At 39.9% G+C, this 26,093-nt stretch overlaps 7 protein-coding genes across 7 annotated transcripts in view; 4 read left to right on the top strand and 3 right to left on the bottom strand.

Annotated features, from left to right (window-relative positions):
- The first annotated feature begins 365 nt into the window (after positions 1-365).
- Positions 366-2,605, top strand: LOC111596213 (putative serine protease K12H4.7). Its single transcript, XM_023310327.2, has 7 exons — positions 366-422; positions 534-715; positions 772-1,013; positions 1,101-1,332; positions 1,390-1,574; positions 2,106-2,432; positions 2,493-2,605. Exons 1-7 carry the CDS (start codon positions 420-422, stop codon positions 2,603-2,605), a joined length of 1,284 nt encoding a protein of 427 aa, XP_023166095.2. The 5' UTR covers positions 366-419.
- Positions 2,606-4,551: 1,946 nt separating this feature from the next.
- On the top strand, positions 4,552-6,310 carry LOC111596200 (thymus-specific serine protease-like). The gene is made up of 5 exons (XM_023310312.2): positions 4,552-4,824; positions 4,879-5,060; positions 5,124-5,588; positions 5,644-5,819; positions 5,886-6,310. Exons 1-5 carry the CDS (start codon positions 4,591-4,593, stop codon positions 6,308-6,310), a joined length of 1,482 nt encoding a protein of 493 aa, XP_023166080.2. The 5' UTR covers positions 4,552-4,590.
- A 4,557-nt stretch (positions 6,311-10,867) lies between these two features.
- On the bottom strand, positions 10,868-12,242 carry LOC111596208 (aprataxin-like protein). Its single transcript, XM_023310321.2, has 2 exons — positions 11,940-12,242; positions 10,868-11,877 (listed from the first exon to the last, which is right to left on the bottom strand). Exons 1-2 carry the CDS (start codon positions 12,117-12,119, stop codon positions 11,041-11,043), a joined length of 1,017 nt encoding a protein of 338 aa, XP_023166089.2. The 5' UTR covers positions 12,120-12,242; the 3' UTR covers positions 10,868-11,040.
- Positions 12,243-12,633: 391 nt separating this feature from the next.
- LOC111596201 (aprataxin-like protein) lies at positions 12,634-15,128 on the bottom strand. Its single transcript, XM_030224963.1, has 5 exons — positions 14,657-15,128; positions 14,373-14,598; positions 14,159-14,307; positions 13,755-13,922; positions 12,634-13,688 (listed from the first exon to the last, which is right to left on the bottom strand). Exons 1-5 carry the CDS (start codon positions 14,825-14,827, stop codon positions 12,711-12,713), a joined length of 1,692 nt encoding a protein of 563 aa, XP_030080823.1. The 5' UTR covers positions 14,828-15,128; the 3' UTR covers positions 12,634-12,710.
- A 21-nt stretch (positions 15,129-15,149) lies between these two features.
- The window catches only part of LOC111596204 (chromatin-remodeling ATPase INO80), a 35,514-nt gene continuing 24,570 nt past the window's right edge, over positions 15,150-26,093 (top strand). Inside the window, exons 1-8 of the mRNA XM_023310316.2 lie at positions 15,150-15,728; positions 15,791-15,984; positions 16,039-18,224; positions 18,285-18,425; positions 18,483-18,660; positions 18,881-19,254; positions 19,323-19,584; positions 19,644-19,811. Coding sequence (XP_023166084.2) covers positions 15,455-15,728; positions 15,791-15,984; positions 16,039-18,224; positions 18,285-18,425; positions 18,483-18,660; positions 18,881-19,254; positions 19,323-19,584; positions 19,644-19,811 — 3,777 coding nt within the window. The 5' untranslated portion in view covers positions 15,150-15,454. The remainder of the gene's footprint in view (positions 15,729-15,790; positions 15,985-16,038; positions 18,225-18,284; positions 18,426-18,482; positions 18,661-18,880; positions 19,255-19,322; positions 19,585-19,643; positions 19,812-26,093) is intronic.
- On the top strand, positions 20,029-21,021 carry LOC111596210. The gene has a single exon (XM_023310323.2). The coding sequence runs from the start codon at positions 20,133-20,135 to the stop codon at positions 20,940-20,942; it is 810 nt and encodes a 269-aa protein (XP_023166091.2). The 5' UTR covers positions 20,029-20,132; the 3' UTR covers positions 20,943-21,021.
- Positions 23,254-25,023, bottom strand: LOC111596205 (putative serine protease K12H4.7). The gene is made up of 5 exons (XM_023310317.2): positions 24,751-25,023; positions 24,515-24,696; positions 23,987-24,451; positions 23,756-23,931; positions 23,254-23,692 (listed from the first exon to the last, which is right to left on the bottom strand). Exons 1-5 carry the CDS (start codon positions 24,982-24,984, stop codon positions 23,292-23,294), a joined length of 1,458 nt encoding a protein of 485 aa, XP_023166085.2. The 5' UTR covers positions 24,985-25,023; the 3' UTR covers positions 23,254-23,291.

Raw genomic sequence — 26,093 nt, 5'->3', positions numbered from 1 at the left:
TTTTCATTTAATTTATTACTTACTTTTCAAACAACTCTAAAAACCCAAATAATTGACAATTCATAATTAATTTGCATTTACAATAAACAAATAATTAGCATTCACTACCATTGATCATAGGGGCAATAATTCAGAACGCACGCTATAAAACGTTCAGCAGTCAAGTGGAAAACCTTCAGTATGGAGCTGCCTACGTCGACATGAATTACACTTATCCCGTCTTTGTGTTCACATTGTTATTCGCTTTCGTTGTGACTGCCCAGCTGAAAGCTCTTAATCCGTATCGTCACAATTTGGAACTGCTGCTGCAGGAGCCCAGTTCGGGACCCTACACGAAAGAGGATGCTGCTCCAGTACAGGAACTGTGGCTCAGCCAAAAACTTGATCACTTTGATGGGCTCAACAATGAAACCTGGCAAATGGTAAGCAATTAAACAATAATTATCATTATAAATATCTATAAATGTATTATTATAATTATCATTATAAATATCTATAAATGTATTATCTAATAAATATTTCTTAACATGCAGCGTTATTTTCGCAATGCCAAATACCACAAGCCCCAAGGACCCATATACATATTTTTGGGTGGCGAATGGACCATTACACCTGGTCTACTCAGCACGGGTCTAACACATGATATGGCCGTAGAAAATGGGGGAATTTTGTTCTACACAGAGCATCGATACTATGGCCAAAGCTGGCCGTATGAGTAAGTCCATCTGAATGCTATATAAAACTACATACCCAAAAATTTCATTGCTCTAGAAATAACAGCCTTTCTGTGAAGCATTTAAAATATTTAAGCCTGCAGCAGGCCCTGGCTGATGTCGCTCACTTCATACAATACCAAAAATCGCACTCAGACAATCTAAAAAAATCCAAAGTTATACTCATCGGTGGCTCATACTCTGGTAGCATGGCAGCTTGGATGACGCATCTATACCCAGAGCTTGTCACTGCAGCTTGGGCCTCTAGTGCTCCGCTGCTGGCCAAGGCGGACTTTTATGGTAAGTCGAGATTTGTTTACTTAACAAATTATTTCAAAAACATTGCCTCAATTGCAAAAAATATTTAAAAAGTCTTTTCTGTTTCAGAATACATGCAAATGGTTGAAAACTCTTTGACTGTCAGTTATGGTGCCAATTGTACGCAACGGTTAGAGCAGGGCTTTAAGCACTTGGTGAAGCTGTTCAATGAGAATAAGACAAATGAATTACTCAGCAGACTGAATGCGTGCCCAACATATAATGCAAGCGACAGGCTCGATCGTATCACCTTCTTCAGTGGCATCAACAACTACTTTGCCTGGGTCACACAGAGTTATAGGTGAGAGCTGGGAGCTATGCGCGAGTTCAATTGTGCAATTTCTAAACTGTCTCTCAGTGCCTACTTGCCAGCTCTTTGTGAAACGCTTCTCTTGCACCAATCGAGCGACGCGGAGGCCCTGCAAACTTTTCTTGAGCTGCTTTACTCAGTTGACCAACGTTGGAATGAATATGACTGTCAAGACTTTAGCTACAAGTCCATGCTGCAGCTATTTAGCGAATCCTCTGACCAGAGCTTGGGCAGTAAGTTTCGGCTTTTTTAAGAATTTCACAATTTTAATATTCTGACTTATATTAATAGCGTTATCTTATTGCTGATTTCTTTGCAAATTAGCCCCTTCCTTTAATAGTTATTATTACTAATACTCGTCCACAAAGAGAAATGTGTATATTAGCACTCTTCAATTCCCGCATGGAATTTAACACTTCAGGATTAAATTTTCCTCCTAACAGTTTAGAGCTAGAAAGACAGAAGTGAGTTACTTTGAAGATCCTTAAATATTTTTGTGGAATGTTTCTCAGTTTTATAGCCAATATCAGCTAACTTCGCAGATCAATGTTCCACAGATATGCCTATTGCTACTATCTGCCCATTAGCAATTCAACTGTTCTGCTGTCAATTGAGTTCGACGGCTTATACTTTATTTAGATACTCGCATAAGAGTTAACAATTCCTCTATCCTATGTGCGAAAGAAGAGTATTCGGTGGGCTAAAAGTGCCCGGCCTACCGACAAACTTGGTTCACTTGTTAACAAATCAAATGTTGCTTCCAGCACGCGCCTGGTTCTATCAGACGTGCAGCCAATTTGGGTGGTATACAACTACCAGCAGCAGCAGCAACATTAGCACCTCATCAACCGGCTCGTCCTTTGGCAACGAAGTGCCTTTGTGGTATTTTGAGCAGCTGTGTCGTGATGCATTTGGGCCCGAACAGAGCCCGGCCGCACTTGCCTTGGGCATTGTACAGATGAATTCTGAATTTGGTGGAGACGCTTTCGACCACAGTCTGCGGTATCGTCAAGTGCTGTTTACGCATGGAGAACTGGATCCATGGCGCGCGCTGGGCTGTCAAAATGGCCACCAGGCGCTGGTTATACCAGGCGAGCATCTAGCAATTAGCTGGGTAAATAGAGCGTTAATTAATCTTCTTCCCCGAGCAGGTTACTCACATGTAGAGGACCTCGCCAGCATCAATGTGCTGGATAGCGTGCCCATGAATCTGGCCAAGCTGCGTGTCATGTCTTTTCTGCGGCGTCACTTTGAAGCCATTTAGATGGCATGAAGCGTCTTTATTCATTATTAAATAAATAACTTGTTGTCCACGTGGGAGTCACTTTGTAAATTCCTCTACTCTGCAACCTCTCTGAGGCGTTGCGGCAGTTCTTTGTTCGTCTCATCGGTCCTGGGCAAACAGAGACAAATTGAGTGACACTTGGACGTAAGTGAGATAAGTGTTTCGACCTCTCAGTCTCTGTGTGTATGCTGCATATAGGTTATTATTCATTCACGTAGCTATATGTGGGTGGGTTGTTTGCTCAGCTAAGGAATGGAGAAAGCAATTTCTGTTGATTAGCAAACTGCACTTACAGCATGTTTGTTTTAGCTATTGTTCAGTAATCAATTAACACAATGCAACTAGTTGTTATTCGATTCTTAAGCACTTAAAAAGTGTTAGTCACTTGATGTACAAGCCCCAAATTAGATAACATGCTAGACATTTTTAACTGACTTCGATAGGGATCATTTTAATGGGTTGAACAAATTTATATATATATATATATATAAATAGTATCAATTGCGGCTACATTCTCATATTTTGCATATATATTTGTTTATATAAATATATATATAAAAAAATATAAATGGTGTACATACATAAGTAAGACCGTCCTTGGTCGATAACAATATAAGCTGCAGACACTTGTGAGGCGTATACGCAATCTCGTGTCTATGCCCAGCGGTAAAACAACTGAAGAGACCACGCCTAAAACATTTCCACTGCATCAACTAACTGTTCGATTAGTATACAACAATAATAAAACACAAAATTAAATAAACATATTATTTATTGTGCTTGATAATCGAAAGGCTAAAGTAATATATCAGGCAAATACGTGCTGTACATTTCGAAAGGATTGCGTATAATCGGAGAGGCCGTGCTAAATTATTAAAGCCCAAGTAGCTCCATCACATATAACGAGCGTGCAATGGGCCTGAACCATATGCATACGACACCTCCCTACGCCAGGGGCGCTTAACGGCAAACGCGCCGCTATGAAAAGTTATTATTATTGGATCACGTTGTCGCTGTTGTTGTTACCGTTTTCAATGTTTTTCTTGAGCGAAAATTGCAAATTGGTTAAATCACAGCACAGTTGATGTGAAGCCTCAATGACTTTTGCTGTTATTGTTTCAGTCTATACATTTTGCTCAATTGCTGGCTAAGGATTTTGCTTAATTCATATCTGCATGTGGTACTAGTAAATAATATAGTTAGATTTCTTGGCAATCAGTATAAGTTTTATTTACAATTTTAAATAAAGAATTAAATATTTATTGCTGTTAGACAACTTGATTTCTTATTTAAATGTATATTTTTGTCGGTTTTGTTTTTGCAACAGAATCTGCTTTTAGCTGCACACATTTAGGTCAGAGTTATATCAGTTTTTTTTTATTTTTATTTATATATAACGTTTTCTCAAGGCCCTCTACATATGCATTCGCTGCTGAATTTTCGGATGATCCATGCTGCTATAGCAGCAAAAGAATATTTTCCATCGTGACAGAAGTGCAGAGCAAAGCTTACATAGAATAAGAAGAATTTGTTTAAAATTCAAGTGTTCTCTCTCTCTGCATTTTATGTATGTAAACATATAGACCAACTCAATTAGCGCTTGCCATAAAGTTGTCATCTTAATATATTCACCTAACAGTTTTACCCATTATATACAGTAAAAAAAAATCCGTTAACTTTCCAATTATAGCGAATTCGAATAGCTAGTGATATTACAAGATAAAACCTGTCCATAAATCTAAAATGTTTTGAACAATGAGCCACGGTACTATTCAATGCGATTAAGAACGTGAAACCCATTGTACTTATCAGTGATATATGAATGAGGCTAATGACTAAGTATAAGCATTTATTTTTTAATTAAAACTTATCTTCAACAGATCCCCGACATCAGCTCTTTCTGAATAAATAGGCCATGTATTGGGGTAGGAAACCATTCGCAAACTTGCGACCTATCTAACAAAATGAAATACTTCCTAGTAGTTCTGGCACTGCTCGTGCCCCTGGCATCTGCATCCACTCTCAAGGACTCTCCAGGTTCAGATGACATCGCAATTCCAGCATTTGTTCAAACGTTCAACCAACTTCACCGTGGCCCACCGGTGCGGATAAGCACCAAGCGTGCAAATGTTGAGACTCGTTTGTTTAGCCAGAATCTTGACAACTTTAACGATACTAACCAGAATGTGTGGAACCAAGTAAGTTCTTTAGTTCCTTAAAGGGATACAAATAATCAACTTTGATCTGTTCAGCGTGTTTTGATCAACGAAGACAACTTTGTAGATGGTTCTCCCATCTTCATATACCTTGGCGGTGAATGGAAGATCGAACCTAGCGCCATTACTTCAGGACTTTGGGTTGACATTGCTAAGGAGCATAACGGGTCACTGATCTACACTGAACACAGATTCTTCGGTGAAAGTATTCCGATTAAGTAAGCTCTTATTTATCAAAATCTCTAGATCTAGAAAAGAAATTTCTCTTTTCTTATTATCAGGCCTTTGTCAACAAAGAACCTCAAATATCAAAGTGTAAAACAGGCTCTGGCCGATGTGGTGAATGTTATCAAAGTCCTGAAAAAGGAGGACAAGTACAAAGACTCCAAAGTCGTGGTTTCAGGTTGCTCCTACTCTGCATCGATGGCAGTTTGGCTTAAGCTTTTGTACCCTAACGTAATCGTGGGCAGTTGGGCATCCAGCGCTCCACTAGAGGCCAAAGTGGACTTTTCTGATTTCATGGAAGTTGTTGGTAGAGCCTATAGGGAACTGGCAGGAGACTATTGCTACGACCTCATCGATAATGCCACTTCCTACTATGAGGGCTTGTTTCAGTCTGGTCAGGGCGCAGAAGCCAAGAAACTCCTTAACCTGTGCGACAGTTTCGACGAGACTGATGAACGCGATCAGTGGCAAATATTTAGCTCGATTGCAAACATTTTTGCAGGCCTGGCGCAGTACCAAAAGTAAATATATCACAAGGTAATTCCATAACTTCTTCTTGATTTTCTTTCCTTGTAGACCAGAAAACTATGACCTCGCCCAATATTGCTCCGTTCTGCGAAACTTTGACAAAGATGATGCTTTAGCACTATCTCAGTTCATACAGTGGCGTCTCGGCAGGCCAGAATGTGTTAACATAAACTATCAGGGAACTGTGAACTATTACAAATTGTCCAAGAACAACTACGATGGGAGTAAGTAGTACCTAAGCCCCTAATACAAGCTACATCGAATATGAGCCTTTCTTCTTTCATTCTTAGCTGGCCTAGGTTGGTTCTATCAAACCTGCAGACAATTTGGTTGGTTCCAGTCCTCTGCAAACAGCAACCATCCATTCGGATCGACTTTCCCGGCAACTCTGTATACCGACACGTGTCACGACGTGTTTGGATCACGTTATACCTCAGCGAAAATTGAAAGGTACGTACAGGCCACAAACTCCGCGTATGGTGGCAAGGATCCGAATGTGGAGAATGTTTATATGACTCATGGTGGATTGGATGGATGGAGCAAAGTTGGCGCTGGCCCCGCACAGGAAGCTGTAATTTTTCCCCAGGCCTCACACTGCTCCGATGAGGGCTCAATTAGTTCCAAAGACAGTCAATCAGTGCGTACATCCAAGAAACGAGTGGTGGAACTAGTACGCGAATGGCTTGAAGACAGTCGAGCAAAAGCAATTTATTAATGTTTCAAATAATCGATAACTATTCCTATTTGTAGCTGTTGATTAAAAGCTTTTTTGAAACTCAGGTTTTAAGTTTTAGCTTTTTCTTTATATGAACTAGTGTCACAATATCATGTATATTTAATTCAGTTGCAAATATTGGCAATATATAAATCATTTTGCATTTTTAAGCAAAGCGAGGAGATGTTGGTTCGAGATCTGAAACTCCAATGTGGGCTTAAATATTATTCTTTGTCTTTGTTGTTCGACAAACGTGCTAATTGGAATAATTGTCTAAATTTATGCAGGATACAAGCTAGGAAATATATTTTAAAAAGGTTGCTTACAAAAGCGTTAACTATGTAGTTAAGAGAGCAATGTTCTACTGCCTTATCTGGTCAATAAATATATTTTGAATATACAATTTGAAATGGATAATATATTGAAATGAACTAAATGGATAATTTCAACGAATGCTATTAAGTGTATTAAATTTTAAAACGTGTATTTTTGATCGATTATCTTTTAAATTAGCTTTCCGAACATATTATTTATAAAACATTTCAGATTATTTGTACCGAAGAGTCGCGCTACAGTCAAGCTATGAAGAGCACGTTGCTTATTGTTGGTATTATTCAATTTTGTTTAGTACTAAAATTCGGTTTGAATGTAAGTAGAAAACTTATGAAAATTTGTCACAAAACTTAAGGGTATTTTATATTTTAGAATGCAGGACAATTCAAGCTCACGAATGCCGTCTGCAAGTCGCATAATGAATCCTGGATCACTATACACTTGTGCCGCCTGAAAGCAATCAGTCGAAACAAGACTGTTTTCAACTTTAATTCCACAATTTTACATGATGTTAACAGGTATCACGTTGAAGCACAGTTTTTTTTTAAGGCCAATGGATACAAGCCTTGGCTTTATAAGCCAACATTTGATGTGTGTCGGTTCCTTAGGAAGCCTTATAATCCAGTTATTATAATGGTGTTCGATTTACTTAAAAATTATTCCAATTTTCAAACACAGTGCCCCTTATTGGTAAGCCAAATCTTTCATCTCTACAATTTTAAAATCCTTAATCCTTAATTTTCTGTAGGGCTCATACTATATTGATGGGTTTTATATAAGCTATGACACTATGCCACTTGCTTGGCCATCTGGCGAATATTTACTAAAAATCAATTTTCTATTCGAAATGCGATTGCAGTTTTTAACAAATGTTTATTTTGCTGTTGTAGAATAAGATTTTAAAATGTTCTTACAATAATTTCAAATAGATATTGAATATAATCTGAAATATGGAAATAAGTTCGTTTTCATTGGGAACTGGTTGACATATTTGAAGTACTCTGAACAACGTATATTTATTTAACTGTGGAAAATAATCGCTTACGGTATTTAGACAATCTAATGATGCATTTTAAATATAAAATATTCTTTTTGATTTGAACTGTAGAGTTAAGCATCAGTTAAATGCAACTTGAACTCATTTAACTCTAGCCCTATCAGTCTAAGCGTTATACGAATCTAAAAAAAAAAAAACAAAGAATTTTTATTGAGTTTGAAATTTGTTTAAAGTAACGTTTTTTTGTAGTTCAAAATTGTCATTTGACAGCAATTAATCAGAATAAAATATATACTAATATGGCTTAATGGCTTAATGCATTATGAGCCACATAATCCAGATTTCTTATTTTACTACTCCACTCTTTTAATAATATTTGCTTGATAATTATTTGCTGGTAATTGATTTGTTTAGGATCTCCAAATTGTTGGTGGGTCTCACATACGTTATGAAAATATGCCTATACCTTGGTTATCTGGTAAACGTTTATTGGTTATTTAAGCAAGGAAAAGTAGTCTAGACGAGACTGCCCCACTAGGAGATTCCCTGAACCCTGTGAATATTGATAGTACTTGAGTCAGCAGAAAAGTATTTGCCTTAAGGAATGATACTAATTAGTTTTTGTAACTGGTCAAAGTAATGATAAGACATAGTCTAGCTATTCTGCTTGAATATATAGATATATATGTATTGATGTTAGCTCAAGTACTAGACACTCGCAAACCTTTAGAGACGCATAACACAATAAAGGAAAACTTCTTTAAAGGCATTGCAAAAACCCGCGAAATTCCATTTGAGGCAAACTTTTTGCTAAGCTAACTACAGCAGTACAGAAGCTTTTTGTGCTCTGGCAAAGAAAGCCGGAGCATGCGCTTGGCTAAGCACTCGCCCACTCGCTGAGAGAGCGCTGCTCAGCGAAAGCTGGCTCAAAAATAAAATTCCATTATGAATGGCATCCTGTTGCTTGAGCAAACTCGTAACAGGTGGCAAGGCTGGGAGAACGCTCAATGTGGTTGGGAGACAGCTTTAATGACTCTGCCGATGGCCAAGTGGTAAATGGAAGCTACTTTAACAATGGCCGCTAACCTACGTTTCCCTTCCAAAAAACAAGAAAAAAGCAAAACCAAAAATGAGCGGAACTGAAGTGGTTGAGAGTAAAGTTTGAAGGCTTTCTACAGACACCTTGACACTGTGACACACAAACACAGTTGCAGGTGTCGGCGTCAAGTTTAAATTGCAATAGCCATGTCAACAGCAGCAGAAAAATGGTTTAGAGCTCCGTTCGCACAGCCTTCATTCAGGTTTGTTACCTTGAAATTAGCTAATCGCGCGCATATCTCTTAATTTGGCCAGCGGTGTACATTTTGGCCTCGTAGCCCAGCATCCAGAGCTAACAGCTTACTTACCACGAAGTGCTAAAATAACAGCGCCAAGTGGATTAGCTTGCCAGGAAGTTTATAACGTAAAAACTTAATTGAATGGCAAAAGGTGGCTAACAAATTGCTAGCAAACTGTTGACAAACTGCTGAATTATAAACTCAAGCGGCCTTCAACTGTAAAATAATGACACTCAAGTACAAAGGTGAGTGGTCTTAAAAGTAACTTTAAATACGAATATATTGGAATTTATTTCAGTAAGGTCCATTTATAATCAAATTGAAATAGCAGAAAGTCAGATTACTAAAAACCGCGGACTTTCCTTGTCTAAACACCATTGCATCACCATTGGAGCACAGGTAAGTTCAACTATTTGATATATGCTTTTTTTATAGTTACACAAATTTAAATCCTAATAATACAAAACAAAATATTTTCAACAAAAATTAAAAGGGCATGATAGAATAGAACATATCAGGACATTACTGCTGAAATATGATTTTGGCCATGTGGCTATGAAGGCATTTGGACCAATGACTCGGCCAAATGGAATCATTATTTCTACATCAAATTTCAATAATTTGGTGTGTCTGGCTTTAGTGTGTCTACCCACTCTAAAATGTCAAGTTAAACTGAACAAATCTCAACTATAAGCTATTAAATGGGTTGTCAAATAATGCTGGGCGGCAAGGCCAATATTGTAAGCCTCTAAAAAAAGAGTCAAAGCCGAAGACATTAAAATAGCTTCTCTATTTGACTACTAAATAGTCAGCAGCAAAGCGGGTTAGACCCGAGAAATAATACTCATTCGATTTGCCTATCTATCTAGAGTACATCCACACCTGTATTGGCTGTATTTTCAAGTAAAATAATTAAGCTAAGTAAATGTAAAGATGCTTAGCTCTCTGTGTAAACGCAGGTGCCAACTCATGTTTAGTAACGGAAAATAACTTTGAGCTTTGCACCCAGGTGGGCTAGGTGTAAATATAGTATAATTTAAAAGTGCTCACAAAGAGCTGCTGAATGGAGCCTATTAAAGCTGAACGTCTCCCAGGTGTCAAGACGATCGGAAAACTTTGCCCACTTACCCACCAAACAGGATAATAATTTAATTTTTTGAATCCCCGTGCGAGATAACCTTGCCTTCTGCATCACTCGAGGGCTGACTCAGTTGCCCTTGGTGCCCGTAATTAGCCATGGGAACATAATTTTCCGGATTTGAACTACTTCGCTGGCAAACTTAAGAGTAGACGGAGTAGGAGCCCACGCACCGTTTATTTTCCTTTAGATTTGAATTAGCCCAGCGGCATTTCATAATTATAAATTGTTTAACCTGAGCTTTGCTTTCTATATACTCTGTAATCATTGTGAGCTAAGAGGGTTGTATTGAAAATGTATGAACAATAAGTTTACTTATCACCTATCTTATTAGGTACATACATATATTATTGATCAGACGAGCCTGCCTAGACTGAATATTTCCGCTCTGAGGCACCGCTGTCCCCCTGACCCCACAGAAAATGTATCTGTAGCAGCCTTTCGTTAAATTGTATGTAAGAAAGAAGTAGAAGAAATATTAATCAGTATGAACGCCCCAGACAATTTAGCCTTGTCACTATATTGCATTAGCTAGAGGCAGATTTTCGATTTATCAAATGGATTTCGATCTTTAGATCCAGTTAGTTTTAAGTAATTGATAATCGCATTCGATTAAGAGCTACATGCTTTTTTGATTCAAAAAAGTTTATCATATATTGATTACAAAATATATTTCAGGTTGTTTATATAACAGTTCGTAAAGATCATAAAGAATAATTTTAGTACATAGCAGAAAAAATTCTGACTGCAGATAAGTTTTTTTTTTTATTTTTGTCAATAAAAGTTTGCCTGGCTCTGAATATATTTGGAATAAACATTAAAATATTTCCAGGCTCATAACAAGTTATCTTAAACAATATAACTGTTAAATTAATAGACATATAAAACGTTAGATAACATCGAATGGGTTTCTTGAAGACTCATCTCAAGTGAGTTTGGCGTTGGCTTTGCTACTGGAAGTTTCCGGCTTTGTCTGCAGATTTGACTTATTTTTGCGCTTCGTATACCATTTTTTTTTAGCACACGGCTTTGTATCGTTTTGCTGATGGTCGGGGCTTTTGTCAGGATCTGCATTGGATGCTGACTGAGCCTTCGGTTTTTGCAAGCTATTTGTAGGGGGCTTAGTCGGAGCTGGATGCCTGTAGCTAGGCCAATTGTTGTTAGAGTTACGATTCTGCAATGGCGGACGCAGTTGTGGTCCAAATGGTCTTTGAAAGCGATGTACGAACGGATTATTCTGCATGGGAATCATTTGACGATGAAATGGATTAAGTGGCGGCTGGCACGGTATTCGATCATTGCCATTCAACTGCATTTGCCCCATCCACTGCGATATGTTTCCCACGCCCATTTTCCAAAGACGTTCTTTTTCGCAATCCATCCAATGCAAAGCCAAATGATGCCTGAATTTGCCAAAGTTGTCAGTACAAAAACGACACTGATTGCAATGTACGGGCGTGGCTAGAAGTAGCTGTTCCACCTTATCAGCGGGCATCGGCTCAACAGATCCCGTCACATGAAGCAGAGCGTATATAGCTTGAAATGTTATAAACAAATCGGTGTTGAACGTGTTCCAGTGCTGAATGCGACGCATGAAACCTGAATAGAAGTCATTAGAGATGACATGCATGTTGAGCCGATTCATAAACGCATTCATTTTGAAACCAATCCGAAAATCACTTGCCGGCAATTGCTGCTTGTCGATAGCTTCATTCGCAAGATCCATCATGTGCTCTAAAAGAGGAAGATGCTCGCGTTTCAGCTGCATCTCAAATGCACTTTTAAGTATAACCTATGCATATACATATACGTCGCTTTACATACCGCAATAACATTTTCAATATCCTCTTTGGGCAAGACGACAAAATGATATTGCGCCTTGGGATTAGCCACGTTCTGCAGCACCGCTGCCCGATCACTCTGAATTATCACATTTTCGCCAGCGTTTAGCCTGCGAGTTAATTCGCTGCGTTTATATTCCACATCATTTTCATTCTCCTGCATGACCTTCAAGTCTTATGGCGATTCAAATAAATTCAATCAGTCAAGCTGCAGCAAAACAAACAATTATGAGCTATTGGAATCGGCACATCTAATTGTAAATATGCTTTAACAGTGTTGGATAAAGGCCCTAATACGAAAAACGGAACAGAAAAGATTACAAATGGTTCACTCTGACTACGTCACAACTGCATATGCAATTCTGTGCGAATGATCGCACGTGACGTCACGCCCTTAAGAAACTATCTTCACAGTCCATATAAATGTTCGATTCCGTTGCATTGGCTGACGTGGCCCTGTATCTAACTTGAACCAATGACCGACAATTAGTCGAATACAATTGTTATTCGAGACGACCCAGACATGTCCATCTAGCCATCTGTCAGAACACCGCATGACTACCACATGCAGTTCAAGCTTACAGCCATTTCCGAATTATATCTTTATTAATTATTTATTTATGTAAATTTTATGATGCAACATTTATTTGTAGATACAAATACTAATTACAAAATACTAAAAAATAATCCAGGAAGTGTCTAGAAATCCTTTGGACTCAAGAGAGTTTTCAGTTTGTTTCATAAAACATTTCTTTTACGATGACTGTCCCCCATTCTGCCCTTTGGACTTGGAAGAGACATCAGATTGATTTTTTTTATAATTTTTTTTCTTGAACTCTGGCTTTGGTTTATTCAAGGATGGATTTTGTTGACCATCCAAGTTTTGTGGCTTAGGGAAATTCTTATTTTTGGCTACATTTTTTAGGGGCTGAAAATTGGTTGGATACGAATATGGTCCCGAGGTGTTTATATTGTGTTTATTTGGTTGTCCAATGGGCAATGGTTTGAAATTGGGATTTGTACTGCCCATCGGGTGATATGGTTTATAGTATTGCTTATTAAATGCATTGGGATGTTGAGCTGCACTTGTCTCTGGCGGTTGGTATCCCATGTTTCGACGGCAGTTTGGTGGCTTCTTGTTAGTTGCTGGGATTGTGACTTTAAATGGATTGGCGGCCGTCACTCGTTCATGATAAGCTGACTCCATTGCTTGATTCGACTTTGACTGATTTAGTGGTACAGCTGATTTATCTAGCTCTTTCTTAGGTAAAGTTGCCAATTTGGTTTCGTCCAGCATGCGAATAACAACTTCCACTTGCTGCTCCACTTTGTTAACTTCTCGTTTTTTCCAATGCTCAAGCAGGTGTCCCTTTAGCTCGAGCAAATATTCAGTTTCGAAACTGCATTGATTGCAACGCAAGGGCAAAGCACTGCGCAGTTCCTTAGCTTTTTCAGCCAGAATGGGCTCTATGTGGCCTTGGACACGAATCAGGGCGTAAACAGTCTGATAAGTCAAAAATAATTCTGTATTGAAGCTGTTCCAATGGCTTATTCGACGCATAGACTTCGAATAGAAATCATCTGATATGACGTGCATTTTCAAGCCCTTCATAAATGGATCGATTTTGAAACCAATCAGAAAGTTTTTCAGTGAAACATTTTGCTGCTGCTCAATTATTTGAACTGACAGTTCCTTCATATGATCCAAGAGCGGTAAATGCTCTTGCGTTAGCTGCCGGGCGTTAAGCGTATTAGCACAAAGAATAAATCAAATTGAAATATCTGTTCGAGAACTTACAGCGGACAAATTCGGTATGTCTTCCTTGGACACAACTAAAAAGTGATATTGAGCCTTAGGATAAGCGTCCTTCAGAACCACCGCCTGATCTGTTTCGATCAGAGCTTTCTCCGATTTCGCCTTTAGCTTCAAGAGTTCTTTAGCTGATTCAATACGATTACTCATTTCGAATCAATTATTTAATCAGAGAACAAATAAATTTAACAGCCTACTCAGCTGTAAATGGAAACCGAACTACACAGGGTATCTAAATGAAGACTGAGTATAGAAATGGCACATTTGGAATCGGCACATCATTTGATAGTGAATACTGGAAGACAGTGTTGTAAAAAATTCCACTGATACAAACGCTGAAAAACATTTGTTTACATGCATCTGGATCAGCCGTTTGTATTTACAAATCAGTGCTGCAGCAGGTGCTCCTTGAGCGAAGGTATATTTTTGCCAACAAATTCACACTGATTACATGCTAATGGCTTGGCTAGCAGCTCATCCACTTTTCCTTTGGGCAAACGCTGTATTGGGTCGTCGTGTCTAAGTTTCTCATAGAGTGCTGAAAATATCAGGGTAATAATTAATTTTCTACAATAGTAGTTTTGTTTTCATGTTCCAACTTACTTTTGTATGGTATGAAAAACGCCGTATTGAAGCTATTCCAATGTTTTTTTGTCTTTAGCCAACTAGAGACAAAGTCCTTTGATATTACGTGTAAATGCAACCGTTGCATACTCGGCTGTGCATGAAAGCCAATTTGGAAACTGTTAAAGCACTCGCCGCGCACTTCAATTATATTTCGTGCCAGTAGATGAAGTTCTTCCAATAATGGCAAATGCTTCTTATTCAACTGAAAATTAAAAATAATTATACGTTGCATCATCCGTTTTTGAATTGCTGTTTATTACATGAAATATGCTGGCAATATCTTCTTTGGGAAGCACAAGATAATGATGGCGTGCTTTTGGGTATTTGTCCGCAATGACTACTGCAACGTCCGTCGATATAATTAAATTAGTTGGATCTAAAATAGTTTTTATTAAGCCGGTTTGCCAAGACATTTTCAACAGCTGTTTCATCCGGTCGTCGCTGATTTTGCAGTTTTGTTAAATGATAATATTTCTCTCAGTCAGTGTTGCAACGGGCAGATGTGAACACAATGATGCGTGCGTTTAACGCGTTATACCTCGCGTTGTCGCCATGTACACAATAATATTTAAGAGATTTGTATTGACGTTATGTATTAATTATTCTTAAGATTATAATTAATACTACTGTACGATATATCCATAAATTCGTTAATATACTTGGTACTCATTTTGTTGTAATGAATTTCTCAACACTGCACGTCCAGTTTATGCAACCCTGCACGCAACCCTGCAAACAACAACAATGAACTACAAGAGCCGAGAAGAATATTATTTGTTTGGCTGCCTAAATGTGCTTGTGTGCAGCGTGTGGGCAAGTAAAAAAGTGTATACCGCAACATACAAAAACAGCCGTGCATTTTTTACGCAACGCATGCAAAATTTTCACAATTACGTGACACTTTTTAAATGAAAATCATTCAAATTTCATTTGAGGCATCCAGTGCACCGCCAAGCTAACGGAAATTTGCATCTGGAAATCGAAAGTTTATCAGTCTGAAGTTGCCCAAAAGATTACGCAAAGAAAATTAATATTGAAACTAAAGAAGCACGCGCAACATGGCGAAGGCCACTGAATTGAAGCCACGCCTAATGGCCGAACCATTACACATACAGCGACTGGAGGCAGCATTAAATATGCGCCCCTTCATGGAGATGGCTCGCGAGGCCCTTAAGCAGCCATTGAGCAGTGGAAGTGGCGAAGGCAGCGCCACTGAACCGGAGACAGGGCAGGGGCAATGCATTGACTCGGACGATTCGTCGACAAGGGTGGGCATGGTAAAAATAAAACCCAAAAAGCGACGCCGAGAACGGCTCCTGGGCAGCAAAGAAGGTAAATAATTAAGAGAAAAATTATCAATATTTTTTAATTAGCTATTCATTACACATTTACAGAGCGACAAAGCGTAAAGGCGCAGATCTACAACTTCAACGATCTAACTAGTGATCGGGAATGGCTTTACGACATATTGTTGAGCGACACAGACAGCGAGCCGCAGGTGAGCGATGAGGATGAATATATTAATCAAATGCTTCGCGAGCATCTACAAGAACAACGCCAGCGTAAGAACTATTACAAAAAAGCCACAGTAAGTAGTTGAGCGGTTTACCAATTAGCCCGTGCTAACCTATAAGCTTTGCAGAACGCTCAATACGCTTACTATGGCAGTGGGCTGCTGTCAAATCATGATGTTTATGCTGAACGCCAGCAGGCAACAGTTGGCGTGCGTAAACGTCGACGCCGCACCAAACAGGAGATACTTTTAGCCCGCTTGGCTGAAGCGCAGGCGGGTCCGAAACCGGTCAAGCAGCGTCGCCGCGGGCGTAAAAAGCGCACAACGTTAGACTCTCCGGAGTCTGGGGAAGTGCCACCGTCGGAGCTGGGCAAGTACAGTTTTGGAGACACGCTGCCTGCCAACGATGAAGATGATGATGATAATGGCGAGGTAGACTACAAGCGCGAACTGGCCAATTTGGCTTTGGACTATCCCGAGGAAGAGGAGGAAATTGAGGAAGAAGTGGATGTAGTAGGTGCATCCGACGGACAAGTTACTCGTGTCCGCCGCCGTCGTAAGAACCCTGAAGTTTTGGCCGCACGACGTCGGCGCATCTGGCAGATTATGTCTAAAAAGGAGTCCGGACGACTGCAGCGCATCAAGAGCAACAATCACAAGGAGATGCTGGCCAATTGCAAGCGTGTTGCTGGAATGTGTGCAAAGGTTGTGCGCCAGCGAGCACTCAACTCGCAGCGCATCATGAAAGAGACTGTTTGGCGGGCAAAGCGTCTTACACGTGAAATGCTTAACTATTGGAAGCGCTATGAGCGCGTTGAGCGCGACCAGCGCCGCAAACAGGAGCGTGAGGCCGAGGAGCAGCGCAAACAAGATGTCGAACTTATTGAAGTGAAACGTCAACAGCGCAAACTTAATTTCTTAATTACCCAAACGGAACTGTATGCTCATTTCATGTCCAAGAAACTAGGTCAGGGCACCGAGGAGGACCAGTTGCGGATACTAAGCCAATTGGACGAGGAACACAATGCGCGTCTGGCTGCCCAAGATGATTACGATGCAGGCGAAATGAAGCAGCTGGCGCAGGCGAATGCAGAAGCTGCAATGCAGCGTGATTTGGACAAGACACGCGCCTTCGATGTACCCTTCAAGAAAGAGCAAATATTGGAGCAGCTGCAAGAGCTAGATCAACCGCAACCAGAGAGTGAACAAATGAAGGATTTGCCACAGCCTAACATGTTTAAGGGCACACTTAAAGGCTATCAGATCAAGGGCATGACATGGCTAGCTAATATATACAATCAAGGCATCAGTGGCATTCTGGCCGATGAGATGGGCCTGGGTAAGACAGTGCAATCGATAGCATTTCTTTGTCACATTGCGGAGCATTATGGCGTGTGGGGTCCATTTCTGGTCATTTCACCTGCTTCAACGCTGCACAATTGGCAGCAGGAGATGGCGCGATTTGTACCCGACTTCAATGTGGTGCCCTACTGGGGTTCACCGAATGAGCGTAAAATCTTGCGGCAGTTCTGGGAGCAGAAGCACCTGCACACACGTGAGGCCAGTTTCCATGTAGTAATCACTTCGTACCAGCTTATTGTTAGTGACTACAAGTATTTCAATCGGATTAAGTGGCAGTACATGGTTCTGGATGAGGCTCAAGCCATCAAAAGCGCCGCCTCACAGCGCTGGAAGCTCCTGTTGGGATTCAATTGTCGCAATCGCTTATTGCTGAGCGGCACGCCCATACAAAACAGCATGGCGGAGTTGTGGGCCTTGCTGCACTTTATAATGCCCACATTGTTTGATTCGCATGACGAGTTTAACGAATGGTTTTCGAAGGACATCGAATCGCATGCAGAAAATAAGACAGGCATAGATGCACGCCAAATCTCGCGGCTGCATATGATATTGAAACCTTTCATGCTGCGGCGTATCAAGAAGGATGTGGAGAATGAGCTGTCCGACAAGATTGAGATTATGGTCTACTGTCCGCTAACCATACGCCAGAAGTTGCTCTATAGGGCATTGAAACAAAAAATTCGCATCGAGGACCTGCTGCATGTTGCCAACGGTGGCTCCACAACCTCCGCTTCAGGGGATGGCGCTATTGTTGATCGGAACTTTACCTCGAATCTCATGAATCTGGTCATGCAGTTCCGCAAAGTCTGCAATCATCCGGAACTCTTTGAACGACGAGATGCAAAGAGTCCGTTCAGCATGCGATGTGCAGAGTTTGTTCTGCCTCGACTAGTATTTGATGATGGACTGCTTCATAGCGCCTTACCCAGCCGCAGGCATCTCCTATATAATCGGTTAGCAGTTGCTCAGCTTTGAATTAATTTTTATTTTAATATGAGATTCTTTTTCTACAGCTTCAACATCTTTAAGTCGGCCCACATACATGAATCCCTGTTCGATGATGTACACGTTAATAGCTGCTTCGGTTTCACCCGATTGTCTGATCTCTCCTTGTCTGACATGGAGGATGTCACGTGGCATGGCCTCATTGACTTGTAAGCACTTCAATGCAAATTGCTATCGTGTGTACTTAGTTCTGATTTATTTTTCAGCTTGTTGCATTATCGTCGCGTACTTACCAAGCAACCTCTGCTTGCCTATCGTCGTCAGTGGTGGACAGATCAACGAGCTCCTCGTTACCAGCTCTTAGAACCAGTTCTGGAACGCAAGCTTGTGCCGGACTATTTGCTTACAAACAGTGTGCTAAGGAATTTCATCTTTACCGCAATGGTAAATAATGTTTAACATATTGTAAATAAATAACATTTATCTTTACTCCTTGCTCAGAAAATGGTAAAAGATTAGGGTATTAACCGTTGATTTGCCTGGTTTCAGTTTATCAGCTTATTTCATTTATTTGTTTATTGTTTTTTTCGTACTATATCGTCCTAGAGTTTTTGTTTATTTATATATTGTATTTGTAAATGTTTAAATTATCTTATTGTTTTAGACATCTAAAGAGAGCAGCGTGTATGCTTTTGGCGATTACATCACTACCAACATGCAGGAAACGATAGAGCATCGTGTGACTCGTTCTAAAATACTTAAGCAAAAGACAGCACTCATTGAGGAACTCGTCGATGCCGACGGCCAACCACAAGTCAAGGCTGAGCCGCATATAAAGCAGGAGCTAGAGGTGGAATCTGTGGAGGTGCAGACCAAATCGAATACCAAGAGCGATGTTAAGATGACTACGTTGCATTTGCTGCCCGAGTTCCCGCATCGTCCACGTAAGCCGCAATGCTATCAATGCGAACCACTCCAGATGCCGCGCTTCCTCTATGGGCTGGGTCAACGGGTGCAAGCAGTCGATCGACATTTATAGTAAGTAGCGCTGCTTAGGATTTAAAGTGTGTACAATATACTAATACCTACCATCTATTTTTTGTTAGCTGTGAAAGTCGCGCAGCAGCCTGGGCGCAGATACGCCACCTGCAGTGCGAGAATGTGTTGGGCAGAGAACTTGTGGGCACTGGCTTGGCGCTGTGCAAGCCGCGCAATGGCTGGTCGTCGATTGTGGTGCCCGATAAGGAGACACTTATAACAGATGCGGGCAAACTATTTGTGCTAGACAGCCTACTTACACGCCTCAAGGCCGAAGGTCATCGTGTTCTTATTTACTCGCAAATGACCAAAATGATTGACCTGCTCGAGGTGGGTCTTAAGCCTTAAAATGCTTTTAATTGATTTCAAATGCCAACTTTAATTTGCAGGAGTATATGTGGCACCGCAAGCATCGCTACATGCGTCTCGACGGCTCTAGCAAAATCTCAGCTCGTCGCGACATGGTCGCTGACTTTCAAACCCGCGCCGATATTTTTGTGTTCCTGCTCTCTACACGGGCAGGTGGATTGGGTATTAATTTGACTGCAGCTGATACGGTAAGTTAAATGAAAATAGCTTGGTAAAATTGTGGATACTTGTGCAATACAACTTAGTTAACTTTAGAACTTGAGGAAAATATGGCTTCCGTATGGTAAGATAAGATCTGTTGAGGAAGGCTCCATGTGGGAATGCATGGAGAGCCTAACTGAAGGATTTTAGGTTTCAATTCTGTATCAATCAGAGCTGCTTTTCTCATAAGAAACCCTTTTTTGATTGAGATTAATTTAAAAATCGATAGAAACCATATCGACAGCATCGCAACAAAAACTTTCTTAAAACTAAACGAAATTATTTGTTTTTTTATATACTTATTTTAAATGGAGTTCTTGCTAAAAAGATATGCGCAGTCACATAACATTACCCGACTTGAAGCTAACCTTTTGCCCTCTAGTTTCCAAAAGACACCCGCATTAAGCCCGAACCCAATCGTTTTAAATAAATCGGATAAATTCAATGGCCTAGATGGTGAGATTGACTCAACAATTAAAATCATCTGGAAAAATGGTAATGTTGACAAACGGCGTACTAATCGACATAAGTGCAACAAGAACCTTCTACTGCGGGGGCTTGACGAGCCTTCGAACAGAAATGATAACTGCGTACTGCACGTCCACTACAATGGACGGGAGGCGGCCTTGGTGTGCCAGGTAAAAACGGCTAATTTGAGTTCACTAAAAGAACGTTTGTCACCATTACTTAAGGATTATAAGTCGCGCTTTCGTGCAGTGCACGGGGAGAAAAGACTCTTTAAGCAAATGGGCTTTATCCATGTACTAATGACGGGTCACTCTGTAGTGGACTTTGCCAACTTGGAAGAGCACCTTCATAAAGTGTCGCTGTCGTGCCAGGCGGAAAGCTGTCGAATTGTGAGCATAGAAATGGGCGCATTATGTTTTCGATGCCATCCAGCACACATATCCAAAGTGGCCGGCAATCTGAGGCAGTTTGGCTACAACCCGCTTCTCACTGAAATTGGTTATTGCCCTATCGAGCCGTTGGTGAAGCTGCGACCACCAGAGTTGACACGCTATTCAGAGTTCCTTAAGCAGTTACAAGCAGACGCAGATATTGTGAAGGTCTATGACAATGTGCAAAACTCCGTGCTGCAATCCATGTACACCAATTGAATTGGCAGCTGGCAAATTTATGTGTGGGCGATGAATAAAAGGGCAGCTCCTTGTTGCCGCGACTTGTATCCATTTGCTCGACTACTTGTTTATGCAATGCGCAGTCGTCGGCGTCGGCTTTGGCGTCGGCATTGCCATTGCCATCAGCATCGATCGAGCACTTTTCGCCATGATTTACACATTGTGATCTTTATCGCAACAATGACACTGCCAAGGCAGCCACAAGAAATTCTCAGCCAAAAGGATGCAATACCAAGCAACTGTGTGTGTGTGTGTGTATATTTGTGTGTGTATGTGCTGTGATATCTTCCACTGTCGCTGTGGCTGCTGGGCTTCGTGTGAACTTTTTCGCTTGGTTCCTAAATCATTTTGTCACTGATTTTGATTTGTTATTTGCGCTGGCCGTCAAGTAATTTGGTGTTTGCCTTTTCGTCCATTTTATTGCTCGGTTCTCAGGCTCGAAATTGTTCTCCCAACTCGTTGACTAATTCCCTGGCATTTTGGCATGGCATGGTCTTTTCATCGGCTCTTTGAGCGGCTTATCGAAGCCGAGTAAACTTTTGTCTTAGCCTGCATACGTTTTCAAATATAAGAGAACCATAGCCGGCTTCCCCATACCCTTGCGCTAACAAGTTCTCTTTTGTGAGAGCTTGTTACTTTTGTAGATTTTATTCTTATAGGATTTCTCTTGGCTATCTCGTATATGGTGGCTGCTACAATAGGTATAAGATTTTAATTCTGAATATTTCGTTACAATTTCTAAAACATTGATAGACATTTCTATATATAGAAAACATATTCGTATAGATATATAGTTTTTTTTTTTCAATGATTGAAAAACAAAGGAATTTTTTTTTTATTTTTGTGTTCAATTAAATTGCTAAAAGCCCATAGCAAGTGTGGGAAGCACTGCTTCTGGCCCAAAAGTATTTGCCGTTCATGTAGCTGCCGCATACCAATATAATTTGACCAAAACGCAGCTCAACACTTTGGCATTTCTCTTTACACTAACGGAAATCGTTGAGGGCCCACAAAGTTGTATCAGTTACATTTAAAATGATATGGGATCAGCCTGTTAATTGTACTTTATTCCATTTATAAACAAATTGAGTTTGATTGAAGCACAGCGTTCCTGTTCGGTGGTCATTGTTATGCGCGTCTTGCTTCTGGTTGGCATTTAGATTTATGACATTTTCGAAATCGTAGCAGTAGCCACACAGCCTATTGACATCGTTTGATAGGCCATCATATTTGGTATGTCCCACACGTACCTGAATTCAGTGCAGTTCATTGGGTGTAGAAATATGTGGTCTTAATGCCGCGCTGTCGCTATTGTATGCATCGGATGGGAAGTAAACTGGGCAAGCTGACTCTTGACAGACACGACGCTTAACACATTTTCAACGGTTGGTTCTACCAATGAAATAAAAGCTATGGAACTTTAAAATTTGCCCATTTCCTCAATATCAACGTCGAACCTGTCCAGTTTTCCTCTGAAACATCATCCTAAAATGATTTCCTACTAACCTAGATAAGTCTTTATTTCATATTAAATATTTACAAAAAATTAAGTATTGATAAGTTCAAGTGGTTACTCGTAATTCATAGATTTGACCAGTGCAGAAGCTTCTGAATCGCAACGCTTCACTTTTTGTTCAACCATTTTATAATTTATGTACACGTTCTACCTTGTTATATAGCTAACTTTTGAACCTAAAAGTTTCATATATCTTGAATATCGATAAACAATCTATATCACATGTAAAGTATATTTCACAACATAATTTATTGAATACCTCTCGCACACTCATAGGGGAAGAACAAAGGCAGGGTATATGTTAGTCATTTATATCCGACTTGTATACGTTGAGTAATGCCTTACTTTTGACTTGATATTGACCACTTAATCCCATTTTATTGCTCTAATCAATTACACTTCACTTTGAAGAATAGCCCAACCCATGATGTAAGGTTGTTGTCTTTTAACGGAACCACCCCAATAAACGTAGCTAAATTATCAGAAATTCTTATCAAGTGCAGTGAACTTTATATAAATTGCGAAAAATAGCTTATTATCTTGGAAAAAGTAATAAATATTTAATAAATGGAGCCGTCTGTCTCTATCATATAATATATTTAATATATATTCCCAGCTTAGTTTATGTCTGAATATATAAATATCTTGACGAGAATGTTGTTTTGCCAAGTCTCTTCTCAGGAAGTAATCCCGTAACAATTGGAATACACATGGGTTTTGTTACACAAACATTTAATGCATTTATATATGATTATTCAATTACAAAAATAAAATGCAAATAAATGTTACTAAAGCTTCATCTGGTCCGGAATTTATGCGAGCCACTCGCGAACTAGTTCCACCAATCGTTCCTTAGCTGCACGCAATGCAGAACTGTCTCTGGAACTGATTGAGTCCGCGTCGGAGCAGTGTGAGGCCTGGGGAATAATTGTAGCGCCCTGTGCAAGGCCAGCGCCAACTTTGCTCCATCCATCCAATCCACCATGAGTCATATAAACATTCTCCACATTCGGATCCTTGCCACCATACGCGGAGTTTGTGGCCTGTACGTACTTTTCAATTCTCGCTGAGGTATAACGTGATCCAAACACGTCGTGACACGTGTCGGTATACAGAGTGGCCGGGAAAGTTGATCCGAATGGATGGTTGCTGTTTGCAGAGGACTGGAACCAACCAAATTGTCTGCAGGTTTGATAGAACCAACCTAGGCCAGCTAAGAGAAAGAGAGGCTCACATTGTATCTATAGTTCATGTTAGGGGTTCAAGTACTACTTACAACCGTCGTAGTTGTTCTTGGACCATTTGTAATAATCAACAGATCCCTGATATCGGGTGTTAACACATTCTGGCCTGCCGAGACGCCACTGTATGAACTGAGATAGTGCTGAAGCATCATCATCATCAAAGCTTCGCAGAACGGAGCAATATTGGGCGAGGTCATAGTTTTCTGGTCTACAAGGAAAGAAAATCAAGAAGAAGTTATGGAATTACCTTGTGATATATTTACTTTTGGTACTGCGCCAGGCCTGCAAAAATGTTTGCAATCGAGCTAAATATTTGCCACTGATCGCGTTCATCAGTCTCGTCGAAACTGTCGCACAGGTTAAGGAGTTTCTTGGCTTCTGCGCCCTGACCAGACTGAAACAAGCCCTCATAGTAGGAAGTGGCATTATCGATGAGGTCGTAGCAATAGTCTCCTGCCAGTTCCCTATAGGCTCTACCAACAACTTCCATGAAATCAGAAAAGTCCACTTTGGCCTCTAGTGGAGCGCTGGATGCCCAACTGCCCACGATTACGTTAGGGTACAAAAGCTTAAGCCAAACTGCCATCGATGCAGAGTAGGAGCAACCTGAAACCACGACTTTGGAGTCCTTGTACTTGTCCTCCTTTTTCAGGACTTTGATAACATTCACAACATCGGCCAGAGCCTGTTCTACACTTTGATATTTGAGGTTCTTTGTTGACAAAGGCCTGATGATAAGAAAAGAGAAATTTCTTTTCTAGATCTAGAGATTTTGATAAATAAGAGCTTACTTAATCGGAATACTTTCACCGAAGAATCTGTGTTCAGTGTAGATCAGTGACCCGTTATGCTCCTTAGCAATGTCAACCCAAAGTCCTGAAGTAATGGCGCTAGGTTCGATCTCCCATTCACCGCCGAGGTATATGAAGATGGGAGAACCATCTACAAAGTTGTCTTCGTTGATCAAAACACGCTGAACAGATCAAAGTTGATTAGTTGTATCCCTTTAAGGAACTAAAGAACTTACTTGGTTCCACACATTCTGGTTAGTATCGTCAAAGTTGTCAAGACTCTGGCTAAACAAACGAGTCTCAACATTTGCACGCTTGGTGCTTATACGCACCGGTGGGCCACGGTGAAGTTGGTTGAACGTTTGAACAAATGCTGGAATTGCGATGTCATCTGAACCTGGAGAGTCCTTGAGAGTGGCTGCAGATGCCAGGGGCACGAGCAGTGCCAGAACTACTAGGAAGTATTTCATTTTGTTAGATAGGTCGCAAGTTTGCGAATGGTTTCCTACCCCAATACATGGCCTATTTATTCAAAAAATACTTCTGACAGGCCACTATTAAAGATATGTGTTAATTACAAAGCAAATATTTGCACATCATTTAATCTTAAGCTTCATTTTTATATAACTGATAAGTATAGGTCACGTTGGACAACGTTACAGAAAATGCTATAGTTGCCTTATCCTTGTAGCCTCGTATCTTTATTGTAACGGATTATGACGATTTTACAATTGATTGATTTACTCATTTCAATGATATATATAGCTCTCACGGTGATAATTATATATAACTAAAAGTTTTTTTTTTATACTGCGAACGTTTTCTGCAACGTGTCGCGTAACAATATAAAATTTTGAATCGATTGACAGAATTTCATTTACTTGTGTATTACTGCAACATTTAGGAGGAGTCACCTATGACTTGACAAGCCAAAAATATGTAAATATAATTTATAATTTATATATAATAATTTATGCACGGAATATTCCAAATATATATATTCCAAAAAACGTGTGTCTGTTCCTCAATTTGGTGTCTTATAGCTAGGGGTCTCTCAACCTCTTTAGATTAACTAGATTAAAGTACGACGTAACTTTTGTTTCAAACCAAAAATGATTATATTTATATGAGGTTTAGATCTAATTCATTGACTACAGTCACAGCTTCAAATATGTAATTTGTAGCCCTATAATAATCTTGGATTTGTAACCAGTTTGCTTTTCTTTCCTGCGTATAGTCAAGTTACTTGTTAATATAATATATAATATATAATATATAATATATAATATATAATATATAATATATAATATATAATATATATATATATATATATAAATATATAATATATAAGTTATCTATGCCATTGAGCCCAATATGGAATAGTATCAAAGCTTTACAGTTTGGCTTCCAGTTGGATTAGACGTGACTGTAATTCTCTGATTCCTATTAACGGACTTTAAGAGCACGTTTAGAATGTTTCAAAATTTGTAGCACATTATTTGTGCTGTTATTGATATTAGGTTATCAATTTAGAACTGATTGATTTCAAGTAAAAACAATCCTGAAAGTATGCAGTGCA

This window comes from Drosophila hydei, unplaced genomic scaffold, assembly GCF_003285905.1.
Source record: "Drosophila hydei strain 15085-1641.00,03,60 unplaced genomic scaffold, DhydRS2 tig00008121-arrow-pilon, whole genome shotgun sequence".
NCBI classification, from domain to species: Eukaryota; Metazoa; Arthropoda; class Insecta; order Diptera; family Drosophilidae; genus Drosophila; species Drosophila hydei.
Note: the sequence above shows the minus strand (reverse complement) of the source record. Positions and strands in the feature narration are given on the sequence as shown.